This window comes from Anser anser (assembly GCF_964211835.1).
Source record: "Anser anser genome assembly, chromosome: 1".
NCBI classification, from domain to species: Eukaryota; Metazoa; Chordata; class Aves; order Anseriformes; family Anatidae; genus Anser; species Anser anser.
Window position 1 is genome coordinate 126,244,086 of NC_139720.1, and position 21,522 is coordinate 126,265,607.

Sequence of the window (21,522 nt, forward strand, 5' to 3'; positions counted from 1 at the left end):
GTTGAAAAATTCATTAAGAGACGGGGTTTACTTTATTAAATGCAACTTTATTGTTGCCATCTTTTCTTCATTTATTAAACAAACTGAATAGAATTCAGAACACGCTATTGAACAAAAGGTATAAAAGTCAACTAGAAGCAATAATCCTATTTTTATACAGCAACAAATCAAATGCACAGTATGTTTTTTTTTTTGTTATTTTTTTTGTTTGTTTTTGTGGGTGGGTGGGTGGGTGGGTGATCGCAGGTGATTGGCTTTAAAATAAGCTAACTGCCTGAAAGGCAAAATTCCTTTACAATTCCAGCCGTAAGTCTGTGAAAGAGACTTTAAGGCAGCCCAACATCTTTATGATGCCGCATAATGTGCTGGTTCTTCTCTGAAGGCCTTCGGAAACCTTTCTTGCAATACTCACAACGGTGAGGGTAGTCTTTTGTATGAATGGAAATAACATGCCGTTTGAAGCCTGAGGCGTCTGTAGTGCTATACTCACAGTACTCACATTGATAAACTTTCCTGCCACTGTGTGTTTTCATGTGTTTTTTCAGCTCGTTTTGTTGCCTAAAGCCCTTTCTACATCTCTTGCACCTGAATGGAAGATCCTTTGTGTGAACTGAGAGTATGTGGCGACTCAGAATAAACGGATCTGCAATCTTAAAGTCACAATGTCTGCATTGGTGCAATTTTTTACCCTTGTGAGCTGCCACGTGTTTTTTCAGTTCCGAAGGCCTATGAAAGCCTTTATCGCACATATCACACTTATGAGGATAGTCTTTTGTGTGGACTGAAATTATGTGTCGTTTCAGATCACTCGAGTTTGAGCTCTTATGGTCACAATGCAAACACTGATGTGTTTTACTTTCTTGATGCATAAGTGTATGCTGCTGTAGCTCTTTGGTATCTGTAAAAGTCTGGAAACAAATATCGCACTTGGACGACGTTTCCTTACTGTGTTTAGTCTTTACGTGAGTTTTCAAGTTAGAAGAGTCGGCAGATCGGTATTCACAATATTGGCACTGGTAGGGTTTTTCACCAGTGTGGATTCGCATGTGCTTCTTGAGCTCCGACGGATGACGAAATCCCTTGCCACACTCTACGCAAATGTGAGGAAAGTTCTTGCTGTGGACAGCTAGAAGGTGATGATTCAGTAATCCTTGTTCTGCGGTCTCATAGTCGCAGAATTTGCACTTGTGCATTTTATTGACTCCTTTGTCCCTGTGCACCATCTTGTGTGTAAATAAAGCTCCTGCGTGAGAGAAGCTTTTCCCACACTCATCACGCTCAATAAGCTTTTCTGTTTTGTTGGTCAGCTTATGACTCTCCAAGTGGTTATGTAAACTTATTTTCTTATTCGTAGTGTAATCACAGTCTGTGCATCTGTATTTTTTCTTAGTAAGAAGGTGCTCCGGGTGGTTTTTCATGTGCCTTTTCAAGAAACCTCTAGACTTGAATTTCTTTCCACAAATCATGCAGGGGTAGACTGTCAATGGATGACCATCGGGGCCAATGATTATTGCTGGAAAACAAACAAAAAAACCCCACTTTCATCAATATTATACTTCAGTGAATTTTTTATTTCAACCTTAACTCTAAGCTGAATTGCTACATGAGATCAAGTCAGACATGAACACTATACTATGTAATAACCAAGCTTGTCACTGGGCTAGGTAGAAAAAATGAAGAGAATTAGTATTTTAATTTATCATCATCATCAGGAGAAAGAAAATACTGATTTTAGATGGAGACAACCAAAGCATCACCCAACTGTTCTTCACCTCAAGTAATTCTACTTTAAAGAATTCTGAGTTCACACAAGGAATTCATGCAGAAACCTATGCTAGCACAAAGAATGCTTGTTGAGTATTATATAGTAAGCATACCACATCATCATCTCTGCCTTCCCATGCATCTGCAGATCAAGTTTGATTTGGCAGTTTAACCACCTATCCCTGACTACAATTCACATGTCCCCAAACTAACACCTCCTTCTTGTGCCATCTGTCACAGTTACAATCTGAAGAGGTATCAAGCAGGCATCAATGAGAACACATTTCACACACACAGACACCTCAAAGCCTTGGAACTTGTTTGTACTGATCCATCAGCCTGTTTTGTTTATCCTGAATTTGTCTAGGCATGCTAAAAAGCTCTCTTATCCAAAAATGTTTTAGGAGAACTGAGTAGGTAGCTGGAAATAGAAAAAGCAAACTTTAAAATTAAAATTTGCCAACTTTAAAATTAAAATTTGCCAGGTTTACTAGTTCAGAGCTAGACAAAACAGAACTCCTACGGTTAAGTCATGATTTGGAAATAAACTTTTAGTATAATTTAAAACAGGGCTATTAAAAAAAAATCATGTGTTTTTTCAACTTTATCAGACCAAATAAATCCTTCAGACCGTAACACAGTAACAGCAGAAACCAAATAATGCCAAAACAGCGTATCTGCTCCTGTGGATGCAAGCAAGAACACTGGAGTGAACATCAAGACAATTTGTTTCACAATTAAAACACGAAAGGGCATAGAATTTACATTGGCTCATGTAAACATCTAACATTCAGATTTTCCAGTCACTAGTTGAGCTGGTATAATGAAATATATTGTTCTGTGTAATTCAATAAAGACAAAAAGTTTTTTTTAAAGTACTATTACAGAGTGCTGTTAATCTGTCTAACCTTACCTTTAAAAAAGTTACATTAAACAAACATTAAAATTAGTGTAGCAAGTCAAGTTTAACAGTTTTTAACCTTTTGCTGTGACACTGGGGTTTTTCTTGTCCCTTGACACAGTTTCCCTAAGAAGCAAACAGCAAAAACAACCCTACACCCACAATCCACACCAACTATATTTAAATTTTTTTGAATTTTTACACACATTTATGATGTAAAAGTGTTGCCAACAAAGTAATCTGCAAAATATTTTTTAAAATAAACTGCACACCCTCTCAGCAAACCACATTTGTTTATGGGTAAGTGCCTACATGAATGAGAACGCAGACAGCTACTACTCACCTGTTTGATACTGCCTAGACTCAGGCCTCCTTTTCTTCTTTGGTTTTTGCTTAGCCAGTCTCCCAAGTCCAGCTGACTCATCTATGTGCAAAAGAGCACTTGCAGTGCCATTCCGACTTTCAATGCCATCACTATTATTACCTAACAAGATAAGTTAAAAAGTTACCCCCTGTCATCACAATGGAGATTATTTGAGCAACAAACTCTGCAATGATAATTAAAAAACTGGTAAACAATTGCCCTGACATTTAATCAAACCATAACAACATACAGGATGAGTCAAAAAACTGCTCTGTATGGAACTTATGATTTTGTTATAATTCCAAATAATTGGTATTACGAACCCTGAAGCCTTGGCTTTGTAAAAATAATTTACAGGAGTACCCAATTTATAGGAGTAAATGGGTTTTCTATTTCACAAAGAGTTTAAGTGCAGCACTTTTTGCATTCCTTTGATTGATAATTGTGCCCAAAGTGTCTAACATCAATAAACAAAAATGTCATGGTATTTCTGGTGCCTGATGGTCTTCTCAGTCCTGAAATACATTCCTGTGTGCTCTCAGTCGCTTCTGGGCATCTGAATCCCCCTTACCAAAGCTCCTCACACACCAAATTTCAAATCAGGAACCGTGATCAATGAGTTCTTCTCAACAGCCCATAAACTTGCACACAAATACTATACACTACATACTATTTGCACACCTAAAATTTTAACACAAATTATTTCCTCTGGTAACAAAGAACATGCTTGGTATTGTCTAACACAAAGAAGGAAACAATCTTTACCCCACAGAGCTTTGTGTTTAATACACAAATGGTATCACAGGACATAAAACAAACACAACAATTCCAAGTAAATATATGCATATACTTGGGAAGGTACTTACTGGCAATTAGTTTAACATTAGTGGTTTAAGAGCCTAAGTAAATTTTAACACCAAATGTTGTGGACAAGTATTTACTTGAATCAATAGAAGACAACAGCTCCTAGTCAAAGAAGGGCACACAAACGAGACAGAAGACTCAAGTGGAAGACAGCGCAAGAAGCTCAATAGCTGTTCCCTTTGTAGAGCGCTGTGAATGAATATTCATGCTTGAATATAAGAAGAGTCAGAGCCAGGAACAGACATGTGCAGAGCCTGGAGATTCTGATCTACGTGCTAGCTCAAGTGTTGAACAGTAAACATGGTGAGTGACATAAATGTTGAAAACAAAAAGAAATTTCACGTCTTACACAGAGCAGTTACAATTTGCAACAGATGCATGAAGAGTCCTTCTAAGTGCAACACAGAACAGGCCTGAAACATTTTCTAATACTGGAATAAAATGGCAGAACTTGCTGGAATATAAAGCACAGTGGAATGGGGCTTTGCTACAATATAGCAACAAAACACATTCAACATTTAAGATCCCATTTGTTATCAGACTTTAATACCTCTTGAAGTGCAGGAGAGTTCTGACAAGTGCAAATAACAAACCTCTGTCAAACTTCTGCCATTATCATGCCTTCATTGCTTCATTATTTCTTCCCTTCCCCACCATCTCTCATGCTGCACGGTAGGTTGCTTACTTCTGATAACACGATCACTCTACTGTTTCCCACATTCTTAAATTCCACTTGCAATTCCACCTCTTTGTTCTTAGTAGTCTGCTCCATTTTATCCTCCTTCTCCATAGTCACCGAACGCTCTGTCTACAACCGTTCTCTTAATTTTGTGTTCCTACTCAACCTGGCTTCTGTCCTTTCCTCTACACTGAAGCTATGCTCACCAGTATATGGCCAAAGGCAAGGCTCTGGCTGTTAATATCCATCCCCTAAGCAACTTTCAACACACACTGCTCCTTGAGATCTTGCCCTCCCTTGACTTATGCCTATGATTTGAGACCCATGATGCATTCTCAGCACTTCCCTGTCATTTGTTCACTGGCACCGTTACCAAAATTCACATCATACAGACACACAACCTGAGTTCTGTCCCCCACTCCAGTATTTCTTCTGCTTTACTTACTCAAAGTACGCTTTGGAGGATGGGGGCAATACAGAAACATTTTCTAAGATGAGATTTTGCTCTACCATCTTATGTAAGTTTTTAAGCTTACGTAAGTTTTGGAAATCAGTTTGTGCACCAGTTGGTGCCCAGATACTAATGCTCACGAAAAACAGTTCTGCATACTAGAAATATTCTCAAGGTTCTTCTATAATTTTGAGATCTATCCCTCCAGCTTATTTTTCATTAATTAGTTATTTCCATCAGTGAAAACTCATATGTATATGTTCCTCCTAGAAAACACTTAAATCAAGCTAGAGGCCAGTGTTGCTTTTCACTGTTACACTGAATCCTACATATTCCCATCTGCTTTTTCCTTTCCAAATAAAAATATTCAGCTCTATTCCCTAGCCAACTCTTTCTGTGTCCTGAAACTGTGAAGGACAAATGTACTTGAGATGCAATTTTTCAGCTGAATTCTTGTGTACCTCCCCTTCCACATCTTGACACTATGAAGGAAAATGCCTATTAAAATAGCAATAAAAAGAAGCCTGCTTTACAGCTTCTCACCTCTTCTCTTTTCAATTTTAAGGCTCATTATGCCAAGAAACCATTCTTAAACAAGAAGCACAAGCACAAAAAGCACAGATACTCCTCTACCCTCCAAAACCAAAACCCAACACTCTGCTGTAGTGTTGCCAGGAAGAATTCTTTGAATGTTACTTACCATAAGCTGCTGCCCATGCTATGGGCATGAAAGTTTTAATTTCGTTGTCATCAATTTGCTGTTCATGGGCCACTGCTGCATCCTCCTCTCCTACAATCACTTCCATATAAACCTCATCAGCTATTTCCGCAACATCTAAGAAAAAAAGAAATCAAGAAAAAATTAGTAAGAACACTGCACTGTTGAAAGTGAAAATCCCCGTTCCCAAATGAAAGCCACCTACTTACTTAAATCTTCGTCTTCGTGCTGAGAATCATTTACAGTCATGTAAACCATTTTCTCCCTCGGAATACGAATACTGCTATTTTGATCAAGTAAGCCAACTGCGTGATCATTCTCTGGCTCACTCTCGACAACATCTACTGTGCCCCCTAATTAGGAAAACCAGAACAGAGTATTTTAATACATTTTGTTCAAATTCTATTCTAAATTGCAAAAACCAAAAGGTTGCAAATCTTGAACGTTTAGACCCACAGCTCCTTACAGATGACTTGAGAGAAACCACTATCTCTACTTATGCAAGATTTCAAGTATCAGGTTGGAGTATTCTAAAATGAGCACGTCTTACCTAAATCATCTTCTCCAGGATCTGCTTTGAATATGTAGACCTTGATGACTTCTGGACAAATGCCATCCACTTTACAAGAGCCGCTTTCTGACTCTGCCTCCATGGTAATTTCGGCAGAACCTTCGTGTTCTATCTTACTGGCATCATCCACTACAAAAACAAGTTATTACAATTACCCAGTCGTATACAGACAGACTCATGAAAGACTTTATTACTTTATTACTCAAAGTTGGAAGCAGTTTGAAGTTACATTGTGATAAAGAACCTACCCATAAATACTTTTTTCGTATCACTGACATCAACAATAAACACATAAAACTCAAGCCGTATCTTCTAGTTAAGGGGGAAGTGCAGGAGTGCTGCAGTGATGTGACTAGAAGCACGAGCACCACACCAGGCAACACTAATAGGGAAACAGTGATCTGCAGCAAGACGGTGGTAGCAAGAAACAGCACGTTAGTACTTACTCTGTGGCATAATTTTACTTGTTCTCAGTTTTAGGTGCTTTCTCCTTCACATCTAACAAGACGTTATCTGCTTCTTTTCAAAAGCATTATCTGTTGTTGAACCCTGTCTCTAATGCAAGTGGCACTATTTCCGCCAGGCCAACCTGGTTCCTTGCAAGGTGATGTTATTAGTGCTTTTTTCTACCAACTAGAGGGGAAACCCAGATGAAAAACCTCCACCTCTTCTCATCCACTCAGTTTCAAAGCACTGCCATGACGTTGCAGCACTGGTGAACCTAATTAATTGCTCACAGCACCCTTACCAACAGGGACTTGCACTACATTTTATAGTGTAGCCATATACATTCTCCTGACTATCATCTCCAATTTTGTTCTCTTCCTCTCAGCAGTGCTCTGACACCCAACTTCAGTTTGAATTGCCGTAACTTGCCTGGGCCTCCCACGTAAGCGTGGCTAACAGCCAGTTTTCTAAGGAACGCATTTCTGATTTATAAGACACATTCTACATAGGCACGTGCACATACACACACACCATCTTATTTTACCAAGCCTGGGTTTTCAAGAAAAAATACTAAATATGCACTGACAAAATCAATTCCAGTATTTCAAAACCTTTACAGAATCTTCCAACTCCAAAAGCTCCAGAATTTTCTCACAGTGTTGAGATTATTTAAGAATTCGTAATGTGACAACACACTTTTGAAATCTGTCACTTTATTGTTCTTTCTTTAAGTTACTTTTGGAGGCTGGTATGGCTCCATCAGAGCCACGTTTAACTTTGATTCATAATAACAACGTGTCCAATTTATTCTAAAGAGAAGTGTAAGAACCACTGTCCAATAAATGCTGCGGCATTTTTGACTACCATGCCTAGCACATACAAAATCAACAACGCAGCATGCTCACTGTACTGGCACTCACAAAACTACCCTCATAACTACATCACAGCTTGTATAACTCAGTACCTCGGCAACTCCTCTATTTACTTGAGGATCTACCTAAAAATAAAATAAAATATGCAAGCTCAGAACATTATTACAATTGCTTTCCTGCCAGGAAGTCAATAAACTAGCCTTTAAATTAGATAAGCTAGCATGTGCTCTGTCTCGTGGCTGAAACGCAACTGTACTTAAGTATCATTTCCCAATGAGGCATCATTATTCATGAAGAAATATGAACAACATTAAACGAATTCATGAACACTAAAATAAATTAGTCTCCCTCTCCTCACAAAAACGGCAGCAGAAAAACCTTCAATGTTCTTATTCCAAGTTCACGATCAATGGCCACTGTACAGAATGTATGAAGTAGTACAATGTTTAAAGAAGGATTTTGTGGCAAGGGACACCATAACATCCTGTAGCTGAACCCCAAAGTATTTCAAAAGTAAAACCCTTAAGATGTTATTCTGAATCACATTAACATTGCTCTACAGTACACATATTCAGTTATTGAGCAGACTTTTATAAATTCTTTGGCACAGGCATGAAACGCCAAACGTCACTGGAACTCTGACAAAAAGAAAACTTGCTCTGGTTCCTGCACTAGGTGTATGTAGTTGTTCTCCTTCGACTTGGCTGTTCCCAGTGTCACGCACGTGTACTTGGAAGGCTTTCAAATCAGCGTAGACTGATTTTACACTGCTGAAGCCAAAGGAGAAGTCTGCCGCCAAGTTCAACTGATGCTGGAACAGGCTCAAGGAAGGAAAATTACGGCTGAAGCAATTAAAGACAAAACAAACCTACACGCACCATATGAAACGGGCTGGTTTCTTTCAACAAAAACAGAGTATGTATGGAAGTATCCATTGATAACATTCACACAACAGAAGAATTCTAGATCTTAAAAATATGCTCCAGCCTTTGAAATAAGTTCTCCAAGATTCAAAGTCACCTTTTAAACATGATTAAAAAAAAATCCTTATACAATTTCTAGTTTGTTTATCCCTGAGTTCCCTCTATATCCAACTGTACTTTCAAAACTAGTTTAAATACTCTTTAATGGCACCATTAAATTATGATGGAATTGATTTGTACAAGCACTAGGCCAACTTTCCTCATACAAAAGGGAAAAAAAAATAAAGTCCTTGAAGGACTCAAAAAGGTAGTAGTATTTGCACAGTATAGTAGCAAATAGGTAGCAGGAAGAAAAATGGGGTGGAAAGAAAAAGGAAGAACAGAGATAAGAAGAGATAGATGAGGTAAAAGAAAAGGGGTATCTATCACACAAAGCACTACTTCCATAGTATTTTATCCTATGGATATATGAGCATTTATCTCTATTGATTCATTTATGCTCTGGCAGCATTTATGAAACCTGATTTCTGTTTAACACTTTCCCTATGTTTCTGCGTTCTCCACATATCTCATTCTCACAACCAGAGAAAATGATTCACAAATAACTGACTGATCAGTGTTTGAAACTGAAACTCTGGTGATGTTCAGATTTTTCATTCAAATTCACAGCCCATCAAGGGTCCCCACAGAAACCCATCTCACCCATGCACAACTGGTATTTTCTTAAATTCTTAGTCTTGGAAACTACAAAACACACAAAAAAAACCCAACCTGACCAACCTTAAAAGTATTAGTTTAGCTTATAAGAGGCCATTACTTTTCAAGTACTAGAAAAAAAAAATCCGACTAGCATTATTCCAATATACTTGTCTGCACAGAAAAGAAACAACCCTATTTAGCCATTCTTAATGAGAAAGGACACCGCTTAGTATCCTGTTTTTGCCAAAATAGATTAAAAGCATGCTGTATTCCCCAGACAAACTGCTCAGTTATCTGTGATGCAAACATTTTACTTGTACTTCACTTGATTGCAAAGAATTCCTAGTACACTAAAGAAGTTATTTTTACTGACCAGTTATTTCTTTAATGGCCAAGCAGGTTTCCTAACCTGTGGGAAAACAGAAATCTGTTCTATTTTGATTTTAATGCCATTCCCATTACAGAGGGAATGCCCCTCAGGGTAGCAATCAGTGGAGCATTTCCTTAGTGTTTAACACCCATCCTTCTCATTCTGCTCTCCCCAGACCACACAAGGGACCAAGCTCTGAGAGCAGCTCATTCCCAGACCAAGGGAACTCTCCTCTCCCTCGCCTCTCATGGTGACTGCCTGAGCAGTTTTGGCTGCACTAACTGTTGGTGCCCTTCTGATGGTTGAGCAGAAGGCACAGCAACAAGTTCTGCCTCACATAAAGAAAAATGTGATTTCCTGCATCTTTAAGAACCTCCAGGGAAAAAGAGTGAGGTATTTACTTACGCTAAAAGAGCAAACAAAAACATTTTCTTTTCCTGACTAAAAGTCTACTGTATAGCAGTAACACAGGCATGAACATTATGGCTTTGCTGGTCAGATCCGATGCTTTCAACTTAATCAAGTTATCCAAGGACGAGGACAGATATGTTTCATCTAGACCTATGAAAAGACTATTATAATTATACCTCTTTGAGTAGCCCAGGTTTTGACTCCTGTAATGGAAAGTGTCAGTTCAGGTCCAACAAGGACAGACATGTTTAACTCAGTCAAAGTAAGGCTATGGACATGGCATATCCCCTGTGTCTGGAAACCGCATAACTTCCTAAAACTTCAGCTTGAACTTTGCCAGGCTACCCTTCCCTCTCTCCAGGCTCCACTTATCAAACCTCCTTTGTGCCGCACTGTTTTTACTTCAATTAATACAAGTACACCAGAGTACAACTTCTTTGTCTTATGGAACTAGTTCATGCCAGAGGATACATCTCATTTTGCCAAACTGAAAAAAATCAGACAAGCAAAAATCTTAGTTTCCATCATATGGCACTACTCTCCTTCATTAGTGAGTTCTGTTTTTTCCTGGTTTTGCTAAACATTAGCTAATCTCACCGTTACCGTTTCACTTAGGAAGAGATGATTTTACAAACCTTAAGATTTGCTACCCAGCATTTGGGAACAGTATGAGCCAGAACACAATTCATCATTTCCTGACCAAACGTTACGGGCAATCCCCATGAACTGGCTTGTTATGCCTTACGTGAAAGAAGAACCAATTTATCAAACCTCCTTCAAACCTTTTCAAGCTACTAATTAGTAGCAGTTTGCATTCTCTGTTGAATGAACAAATACCCGCCTCAGCCCTGCTCTAAGTGTCCCAAATCCACCACAGACCACAAAAAGAAGCTTGAGGGCAAAGACAAAGTATGCATGAAAAAAGGTGTTTCAAATGACAAGTGATAATATAAGCTGTGCCAAGAAACAGTATCTTGAGAATGAAAAGAAAAAAAAGAAACAAAGATACAGAAATGTAGAAACTAAATTAAATCTGAACAGGAAAAGGAACATCAAACTACCGAGTTTCTTGAAGGAAAGTCCCAGCATGGAACTCAAAGGGACGGTACTCACTGAAGAGACCAAACAGTGTGAAACCAAGAAAGGAGGCAGAAAGACAACATTTAAGAAAGCAGATATATATTAGTCATTTCAAAACAGGTATTTGCAGGATAAAAATACAGAAATGATCCTATTTGAAAAAAAAATCTGTGTAGGCTCCACACATCAGGAACAGAAATGCAAACTTTTAAATAAAGCCAAAAGATAGGAAGAAGAAAGCAAAAAGGTTTTGCCTAACTTCCACAGGAGAATACAGGCTGAGAAACCTATGGCCACAGAAAGAATGTGAAGTGTCATCGCCTGCTTTCCAAGTGACAAGATAAAAGAAGACAGGCAAAAACATCCTGAAGAGCAGAGTCTAAGTCCCGGATCTGGGAAGCAGCTACATGTGGGTGCTGTAATGGCAGACAGAAGTACACTCCAACATCTGCCCCAGCAGTCACAGGAGCTCTGCCAGAACCGAGCATGAGCGTACAGGTTAAGATGGAAAAATCAAAACCAGTGTTGATTTTACTTCCTTTTAAAAACCACCTACTACTGAGGGCAACTGAAGAACCGAGACAGTCAACAGAAAAGATCAATAAACACACATACTGCTGATGCAAAAAAAATGGAAATGAATTCAGATGATATTTTCCACACAACGAAGGGACTATTTGGAAAGACTGTCTCTGCTTGACAGGAAGGCACTAGCCTCTGACTTCGCAACTAGAAGAACTCGTTATGCAGGCTTTAAACACAGTAGGTGGTAATAGGGAACTTCCCTTTCAAATGAACTGTAGCACATATTTAACATTTTAAACACAAATAACGAAGATGCATGTTTGGTAATAAAATGAACGTTTTAAATGCTGGCTTGCTTAAGGTCCTGAATCTAGAGAAAGTACTTTGCAAGACTATCAGGAGGAGTTTAATGCTAAGTAAGGTATCAAACTGCAGAAATCCATATGCAGGAACACGTGACTGAAAACGGAGACTCTCCCAGCACAACTGAACAATCACTTTCTCGTGTTTTCTGTCAGTTACCACCTGTTGGCAGCAGGTACGACGTCTAAGAAGACTCCCTAGCTGGCTGGGCCTTTTAGGGATCATGCAACATGGCGTCTACCACAGCTTCAGTCCTCATCCCTCTGCAAGAGGCTGCGCTGGCAACGGCTGAAGGGGCCGCGCATCTACCCAGCTCTCTCCCTTAAATTTATGCAGACCACAGTTTGCGAAGGGATCCTGCGACAGCGGCTCGCTGCTGTCGGGCTGCAGGATGCTAACCTGCAGGGGGAGGGTGAGCAGAGAAGCAGGAGCAACAGCATTTTAAAGAGCTACAGTCAAGGATAAGAAACAGGTTAAGGATCACCAGCAGAGCCCTTACACAGTCAGGTCTCAATTCCATGGGTGGATTATCCACTTTGTTGCCTAACTATGCTGCAGGTGCTTGCAGGTATTTGAGCTGCTTTCATCTGACCTAAGTGGGGACCAGAATTAAAAAGTTACAGATGTACCAAACTGCACAGAGAGCATTTATTAGTTTGAATAAATATCACTTCAGGGAGCAGCATCCCTGATCCCTCCTCGGTCTATTTCATCTCAGTATGTTCCTACAGCTTAGTTTTACAATATTTTGTGTTATCCATATTTCGCATTATCCCATTTCATTGTTTTCCCAGATAATAGAGAATTAACTGTACCTCATATAAACTCAAAACATGGCTGCACAAGGTTACGCAAGGAACTCAAGAGATGATAAATTAAGAAATGCAGTGATCCTAGGTAAGGAGAAGCAACATTAAAATCCATAAGCACAGATTATAAAATTAAAACAAATTAAACAAATTATCATACATTTCAAAAGAAGTGTCCAAAGCAAAACATGGGGGGGAAAAAAAAAACAGGTAACTGAAGCAGAGCATAAAGTATGCCTCATCAATGGAGTCATTTAATGCTAGACAAAACTGAAGTGCCTGAAATGGCAATTAAACAAATCAGCCTAACAAAGCTTTTCTATTTCTATGACAAACAAATGTTCAGCAGTGACACTCTGATGTTCCCAAGTGCTGCACCAAGTAAACATTACAATAGGTAACATGCTTCAAATATGTAACACACTTAGAATAAGCTCCACTTCACACTAATGGATATCCTCAGTAGAAAAAGGATTGATAATAAATATGCCGTGTTTTTTCCCCACGCTCTACTTTAAGCCTTCTGAAATAGGATTCAAACGAATTGTGCCAGTGTTTCTAGGGAAGACTAAGATATTCACAATTGCTTCTCAGCTACAAGCAGCAATGGCTACTCTTTTTATTAGCAGCATACCTCTGTCCTTTACTTAATCAAGAAAAGAAGAGAAAACATCTTAAAAAGCAAAGAAAAATATACTGTTGTCTGTATCTATGAGGGGGGCGAAATAACAAGACAAAGACAACCAATTGTCGTTTAGGCTTCCAAAAAACAATTTTCTGACTCCTTTTTCCATGAAGTAAGCATTTGGTTTTCTTAATGGCTTGGCAGTAATTTTAGTAACCTGCATAAAAATGCATTTTCATACAATGTCACATTTATTTTCTTTCACTTCTTAGTAAGTATATGGCATTTACTTTACTGGAATTCTTACTCTGTTATTTATACGCCACAAAATGCTACAGAAATAGCTTATAATCAGACGTGCATTTGCCAGTAGTTCTCTCCATTAGCTTCACCAGGATTTTTAGCTGGTACACATTCCTAAAGATACCCCCATTTGAGTACATTTGTGAGACCGGCACTTCACTAAATATAGAAACCTGGTTTTTGTTCTGTTGTAAGCCTTTGCTCAGGTATTTCAAGCATCACCCAAACCCGTATTGTAAGGATTTCGATGGCTTTACCCAGACACTTACAAGAAATCATCAGGTAATCTTCACAGTTGCCCTTCTCGTCTTGATGTTCCACAGGGATTCCATTGGCATCAATCACTGCTTCTGATGCACAGTCTGCCACCAAGACTTCTTCAGAAACAACATCTGTTCCCAGAGTATCAGTGACAATATCTGTTTCTTCAACATTATCATGAACTACATGTTCTACATGTCCAACTTCAGGTACATGCATTGACTCGCTTGTCAGTACATGTTCTGGTATTGACATTGCTTCTGCTGTTATGTCAGAAGCTAGAACATCATCTGGGACAGTGCAATGAGCCAAAGAAACCTCTTCAGCTACGTCTGTGTCCAGCACTTGTTCAGGAATAATGACAGTTTCAGATACGTCTGGCTCCTCCATAATATCTGGGCACTGAACATCCTCGATAACAACATCCTCAATGACATCTTGGATTACTACAGAATCTGGATCATCAGGAACAAAATTATGTACGGTTATATCTGAGTCGACTACATCTGAAACAAATACTGTTTCCTGTACTTCCACAACAATCTGATCTCCATCCATATGTGCTGCATCAGCTCCTGAAAAACATAATTAAAACAATGCTTAAACTGTAAAACTAACTCACGTGAAGTGGTTAATATTGAAATTACATCTATTTTACTTCAACTTTTACACTATGCAGCCATTTAGCAAAACCACCGTAATAGCCTATAAGCAATTAAGACAGGCAGATAAACAGGAGCTGATAAAGCACGTTGTCAGTAGATACTAACAAGATGAACAACGTAATGAACAAAAGGCTACCAGTTTTTAGGATCTCCCCCAGTATTCAAATAACTATTACTTCACAGAATAGTAGCTCATTTATATTGCTCTGAGTAATGAAAACAGCCGAAAATCTCAAGTGACTACTCTATACAAAAAGCATTGATACATAAGCATAGCACCTTTAAACAAAGACGACATAAACTACAGTCAACAGCATCTCATGTGTACAGTCTTATCTACATATTATCTCCTGACAGACCTGTTGGATCAAAAAACGCATTTGGCTCATGTGGCTGCAATTCAAGCCCATCTTCATCCATGGCCTTTAACTCTCATCAGTCACAGTGTCTGTAGAAGGTAAAGAAGAAAGGTTATTTAGCTCACAAGTATTATGCTAAGAAGGTTGCCTCTGCCCGTACAATACTCATTGTAGGAAAAGCTGGAACTCAGGGCATATGGAAGTGAACAGAGGACACCTCTTGACTTGAAGATGGCCCAGATATCACTCAGAGTAAACCCACTTGGGATTCAAGAAATACTACTCTAAACCACCAAACACCCATGGCAAAGTATGAGGAGTATAACCTCTGACTATCCCAGGCCACTTGTCAAAACACCAGAAATACAGAAAACACAGAAAAAGCTGATAAAGGAAAATGTGATTGGAAATGGAAATGTGATTTCCTTACAAAGAAAAAAAATATATGACAACGTCTAGGCAAGTTCACACTCAAGTCTTTTGGGATGGCAGGGGATACAGCGTTCTCAAAACAACAAAGCTTGAGAAGGTTAAGTTAAAGGCAGGCAGCTAGCACTCTGAAACGCACACCACTTTTGATGCCCCTGTGTTCATAAACTCGGACAGCCAGGAGGAAGTTACTCCTATGCCACTTGAGGGATTGAAATCATTAATGCAAACTGGTTCCAGAATATAACACCATGGGTTTTCAAATCTCATGCGCGTGAATATTTAAAAAACCATCAACCTCAAGACAAAGTACCTATTTGTTTTTATATTTAAAATATCACCGGTTCTCAAAAATTACCAAATTCTCAAATTACCAAATCATCAAATTCTACCAAGTTTCTATGGACAGAATGTCAACTTTTCTTCAAAGCATCAAGGCTTTCAATCTTCTTAACAAAAGAACCAAACGATACTACAAAGTCAAAATACCAAGTAGATCTGAAACCCCAATCTAGATTTTGCTGTTTATATAAAAGTATTATCATTAGGATAAGGCAAACCTACTTTGGTAAAATGTGAGCTAAGGTGAACTTGGACTAGTCCCCTGCACTAAAGACAACTAGCTATTAAGTGCTGAACCAGCAAGAGGCAACAACAGCTTGCTGCTCTATGCTTCTGCCCAAGTTTCTGTACAAGCGGACGATACAGACTTCAGCAATTCTCCTTCCTCTAACCATTTTTCAGTGACAGAAATCTCCCCATGTCTGTGATACCTTCATAAAAGGCCTAGAAAAAAAGATTAAGATTCTGGCCAAGGTTTTCACAAGAATCATACCCTTTTCAAAATTGTGTCAACTGACATTTGCATTATTTTTTATGGGGATAATTGCTATATACAAAAGAAATAAAAAAACCCTACTCCAAAATGCAAAGCTACAACTGTAATCTGTAGCAAATATTTTCTAGACTTCATCGTTCTTCTAGCTCAACTTCTCAACTCTTCACAGTTAACCACCTAATTTAGGTGTGAGAAGGTGAATTTTCAAAAAGTGATCATGAAATATAGCCAGATATTGAACTACAGGAAAAACAGCCACAGTATAACAATTTTCCAAGGATTTCTGTATTTGTGTGACGTTCACTTGGAAGGCCCCTGTACTCTAAAGACAGTGGTGCTAACAGGTCGCTGTGGTGTCCAGCTGGACATAAATCACCTTGCGATTATTCTGGATGTCAACCTTTTCTGTCAGAGACACTCACTATTATGAACAGGAATATCTATTCATGCAGATGCCTTTTTTTTTTTTTTTTTAAGGATTAAGAGCAGAAAGTAAGTGTTTCTTAGCCTGAGACATAAGATATAGCTTGACTGATGGCGATCAACTTCTGCCAGGCCAAAGGAAAAAGAACAGAGTAAGAAGGATTCATACAGTCATTTAAGCAAGAATTATTCATGCCCAAATTTGTTTACTTCTATCTACTCAGTACACGCCTTGTCAACCATTACAAATTTCTTTTCTAATCATGTTGTCTTTTGAGTTGTTTTCAGTGTTTAGCTTTTCTGTTACTCCTTCTCCAACTTCTTGCATCTCTGTACCTGTACGACATTCATTACCTTCTCACCCACTCATTTAATCTTTCCAGTTACAACTACAAAACACTCTCATCATTTACACAAGACCGTGCTACTCCAAAATTTGTAGCTAAGATTATAGCAGCGTTTCGCAGATTTTTTGGGAGAGACTGGGGGGACTGACTAAGGGTTGGTGGAAACACACCGCCCCTCTCCTCAGGCCCACATCAGAAGCTAGCACTCGCTGTCCAGGTTCCTGGGAAAAGTCAGGACGCTCTTTCTGACTGCTTTTGAGGACTGTATTATCATACATGTTGGCCTCTGATCAGCTGGAACCCAACCAGCCTGAAGTGTCAGTTCACCACGAGCCACTGGAGGAACTGGCATTCGTTTTCTGTGTTTCCTGCTTTCATCACCCACCTGACCAGCACGCCACCACAAATTCCTACTTCTTATGATTCATGCATGCACTTTCTCTACCCTAACCTCTCCCCAAATTCCTCACTCTCCCTATTACTGAGGCTCTCCCTCGTCTTCCTTTTGTCTCTCTCTTCCTCCGTGAGACCCAGAGGCTGCCACCACTACGTCCCAGCTTCCAGAAGGAGCCCACTGACACCATTTCTTCGCTGCTGCCCAGATTCCAGGCGCCAGCTGCTAACACCAGCAAGTCTCTGTGGTGCTCGTGGTGGTGCAACTTCATAAAGAGGCTGCCACCAGCAGAGACAGCCCAGCAGAGCTTCAACTGCATATTCTGCATACCAGCATGGTCTCTTCTGTATTAGCCAGCTCTTTTCACCTACAGGGGCATAATGTTATGCAAAACGAAGGCTCATGTTCTCCAAAAATTACTGGAGAAGCTTCCCAGGCAAGTGAGTTTTCAAGAGTGAGTCTTTAAAAGGCCACAGATTTATGCTTTGGTAGTTGTTCAAAAGAAGGAAAAGAAAAAAAATCTGAATGAGTTTCTTCCTAAACAAGGTTTCTCATAACAAACTTTGGTACCCAGTTCCAGCCAAAAAAAATCACGTACACAAAGCTCTACACATGTGCAGAGCCGTAAAACTGCTCCACTAGGGCACAGACCCTCTCCCTCATACAGAAATGTAATTTGGGAAGAAGACCAAAAGAGGCAGGCACTTAAAGAACAATTTAAGTAAACTGTTTAAATTGATAAAGGTGCCTAAATCAAAATCCGCAGTCTAAGAATGCATTAGGGCATTTGTCTGTGGATGGAAAAAAATAATCTCTAAACATTTCCTGAAAGCATTTCAGGGTTTGAACTTTCTAAGCAGCAAATGAGAAAACACTGTATCTCTTCCTGCTTGCTCTTCTGATCAGTGGACCAGCACAGCGGCCCCAGATTCAGCCACACAAAGGAAGTTATCCCCAGTGGCTCTGCACCAGCCAGCAGCTCTGCGATGAAGCCACTCTTCTGCAACTCAAGAAACACCAAAGCTTCTCACTTCTCACAAAACGTCTTCAAATTCCTTGGCAAGCGCCCTAGGCTCTGTAATATCATGAGGTTAAGAAGCAATAGCAGCAGTTTGTTTTCCTGCAAGATTTCAAGAAGGGCAGAAACTCCTCTCGGTTCTTCCAAAATATTCCAGTGGACACTTACCTCAGGAGCAGGTTCTGGCAATGAAGCAGACAGAAGCAATTTCCAGTTCTCGTTTGGGAACTGAACCTCTTGAAGAGAAGCAGGTGCCCAGAAGGACTACGCTTAGTCCTTTCTCAATGGCCAAATCTACATGGCTCTTTGTTCAAATTGCTGTAACTCGGGAACTGCTCTTCTAACTGCCACTAGAATGGGAAAAGCCAAGGCACCTGTCCCCTGAGTTTCTTATCTCTGCAAAGAACTAAGCACCTACATCTTTTACTTGGCTTGGGTCTGTCAGCTTCACGTGGATTTAAAATTAATACAACCCTGAAATATACCCAATTCAATTTGTAAAGGTAGCTCTTACAAATTGATTTTTATGTATTTATTCAGGGACTTGGCTGGTTTTGATTTCACGAACGTCAAGGCAATATTTTTAAGTGGAAGGACAAATATATACATACATATATATATACATATATATATATGTACGTATTTGTGGAAGAAATAGCATGAAGCCATTAGCAATAGAGCAACCTCCCAAAATAAAATAGGGTATTTTCCATAAATTTGATCTTGAGTACAATCAGTCAAGAAAAGCAATGCAGACATTGGAAACAGTCTTGCCACACAAATATACTTGACTTAACAGGCCTAGCAAGGTAATCAAGATGAAATAAGAAGAAACGGATGAGCTGTTACATTTTAAAGAGAGAGCAACTTTAAAAATAGTTACTTAAGAGAAAGATCTTTAATATGCCACAGAAATTATCACTTTTTCTGCTTTCTCACAAAAAATGGGGGGAAAAAAGGAATGAAAAAAAGGGGAAACCTCAGAAAAGCCATCCTTTTGATAAAGAAATATAATCCCCCTGCCTAAAGAAAGAACAGTGTATGTGTTCATTTGCAATCAGAGGCAAAAAACAACTACCCGCACAGCAAACTCTCACCCATCCCAGAAAAAGGCAAAGAACAGCGAAATTTCCCGTTTTCGCCCAGCAGCCCCAGCCCCTACCTCCACTAAAAACACCGACGAGCACAGCTACAGCCAGGCCCCCCATCGTGCTTTGCCACACCACATTAAGGATTGCAGCACGCCTCGTATGTCCCAACTGGGCTGGAGCCTCGAGCTACCCGAAGCTTTGTGGTGGTTTAGGAGCGAGGCTGCTGTGGGTTCAGCCTCCATCACTGCTGCAGTGTCATAACTCTCCCTACATGACCCACTTCTGGAGAATGCAGTGTACACACACGCTCTCAATCACACACACGTGAAAGGTTAAAAATTATCCTCCTGCAGCGCCTGGCCCTCATCTTGGAAATGACCCCCACCATTATCCGGTGAACAAATGGAAGAATAAAAACAATGTTACAAATGCGACGGTGTAATCAGTTAGCCGTTTATTTCTTTACGCGTCTCCCTCCGTTTTGGCAGGAGGATCAGCACTGCTGGTTTCACTGCGATTTGGGAAAAGTGATAAAAAAAAAAAATCAAGTCTTTTTTTTCTCTTTGTTGTAGTTCAGTGGCGCGGGTATTCGCAGAAACTGGTTAGAAAAAAAGAAAAGAGGCCTTCTCCGGATTTCATAGAGATGTCGGGCACCAGGTGACGCCTAAGCTACAGCTCGACAAAACCTAAATTAGGGAATAACCGGCCCCGGGAGCCCCTCAGAAACTCCTTCCCGCCCTGCAGCTGAGGGACAGCCGGCACTGAGGAGGCCAGGCGGGCACCCGGGGGTGCTCCGGCGGCGCCTTCTCGCGGGGCGAGGGGCACCGAGGGCTGCCGCCCGCCCGCCCTCCCTCCCTCCCTCCCTCCGTCGCGGTCCCGCTGCGGCCGGCTCCCGGAGGAGCAGGCGGCCGCGGAGCGAGCTCGGCGGGCGCCGTCCCGGCCGGGAGCCCCGGCGCTGCAGCAGCGCAGGCAGCCGCCGCGGGCCGGAAAGCGCCGAGCTCCGCCGCGAGGAGGCAGAGGCGGAGGAGCGGGGGGGGCGGCGGGGGTGGGCAGCCCGGCGGCTGTCCCTCGGCGGAGCCCGCGGCCCGGCGCCGCGACGAGCGGGGCCAGGGGCTCCCCCCTCCGGCCCGGCCCGGCCTGCGCCAGGCGCGGGCTGTGGCGAGCGATTAATTCAAGATGGCGCCCGGCGCCCTCCGCCTCCCCCCCCCCGCGCGGCCGCCATTTTGTCTCCTCCTCCAGCCGCTCTCCGAGCCCCCCTCGGCCGGGCCCGGGGCCCGGCGCCCACCTCGCCCGCCTCCCCCCGGGCCCGCGGCCGCCCCCCGCCGCTTCCGCCGCCCTCGCGCCGCCGCCCCCCGCTCCCGGGGCCGCGCCGGGCGCCCGGAGCCCGGCGGCCGGGGCCCTGCGGCCCGCTCGGTTGCCGGAGCCCTGTCGCGGCCTACCTGCGGCCTCCTCGGGGCCTGCGCCGCGGCCTGCTGCGGGCAGGGGAAGGCCCGGGCCGGGCCGGGCGGCGGGGCCGGGCCGCGGGCTGCTTACCGTGCGGGTGGCGGGCGGCGGCGCTGGGCGCGGCGCGGCCTCTCTCGGCGCGACTGGGCCGAGCGCGGCGGCGGCAGCAGCGGCAGCGGCGGCGGCGGCGGCTGCGGCGGGGCGGGCGGGCGGGAGGGGAGGGAGGGGCCGAGCTCGGAGCTGAGTGGAAGCGGCCAAGCTCCCCGGGCCGGGCCGGGCCCGCCGTCAGCACGTCACGTCACTGCCCGAGAGAGACCCAGGAAAAGGCGGAAGGCAGCGCGACGCCGCCGCCCGCCGCCGCCCCGCCGCCTCGGGACGGCCGCCCGCCGGGGACGGGGCCGCCGGGCGGGCCGGGGGCCTCCGCCGGGCGAGGCGGGGGGGGAGGCGAGGCGAGGCGGCGCGGCCGCGCTCCGCTCCCCGCGGCTCCTCCTGCCGCCGCCTCCGCCGCCGGGCCG

The 21,522-nt window shown here is 42.1% G+C and overlaps 1 protein-coding gene across 2 annotated transcripts; it reads right to left on the reverse strand.

The window, feature by feature from the left end:
* Positions 1-29: 29 nt before the first annotated feature.
* On the reverse strand, positions 30-21,237 carry ZFX (zinc finger protein X-linked). 2 transcript variants are annotated; one of them, XM_083846780.1, is made up of 8 exons: positions 21,098-21,237; positions 15,025-15,113; positions 14,009-14,575; positions 6,292-6,441; positions 5,951-6,094; positions 5,724-5,858; positions 3,009-3,149; positions 30-1,513 (listed from the first exon to the last, which is right to left on the reverse strand). In XM_083846780.1, exons 2-8 carry the CDS (start codon positions 15,083-15,085, stop codon positions 327-329), a joined length of 2,385 nt encoding a protein of 794 aa, XP_083702906.1. In that variant the 5' UTR covers positions 15,086-15,113; positions 21,098-21,237; the 3' UTR covers positions 30-326. The 2 variants fall into 2 exon arrangements, with proteins under 2 accessions (XP_083702906.1, XP_083702907.1); XM_083846781.1 differs by having other exon boundaries at positions 15,025-20,162; positions 21,098-21,116.
* Between the last annotated feature and the right edge of the window lie 285 nt (positions 21,238-21,522).

Excerpts from the sequence above, each read along its gene's own strand:
- ZFX (XM_083846780.1), bottom strand. The coding sequence starts at position 15,085 with ATGGATGAAGATGGGCTTGAATTGCAGCCACATGAGCCAAATGCGTTT. Across the intron at positions 6,442-14,008 it reads AGATTACCTGATGATTTCTT|TGGATGATGCCAGTAAGATA; the intron begins GTAAGTGTCTGG and ends TTGTTTTTGTAG. Across the intron at positions 5,859-5,950 it reads GCACGAAGACGAAGATTTAA|ATGTTGCGGAAATAGCTGAT; the intron begins GTAAGTAGGTGG and ends TTTTTTTCTTAG.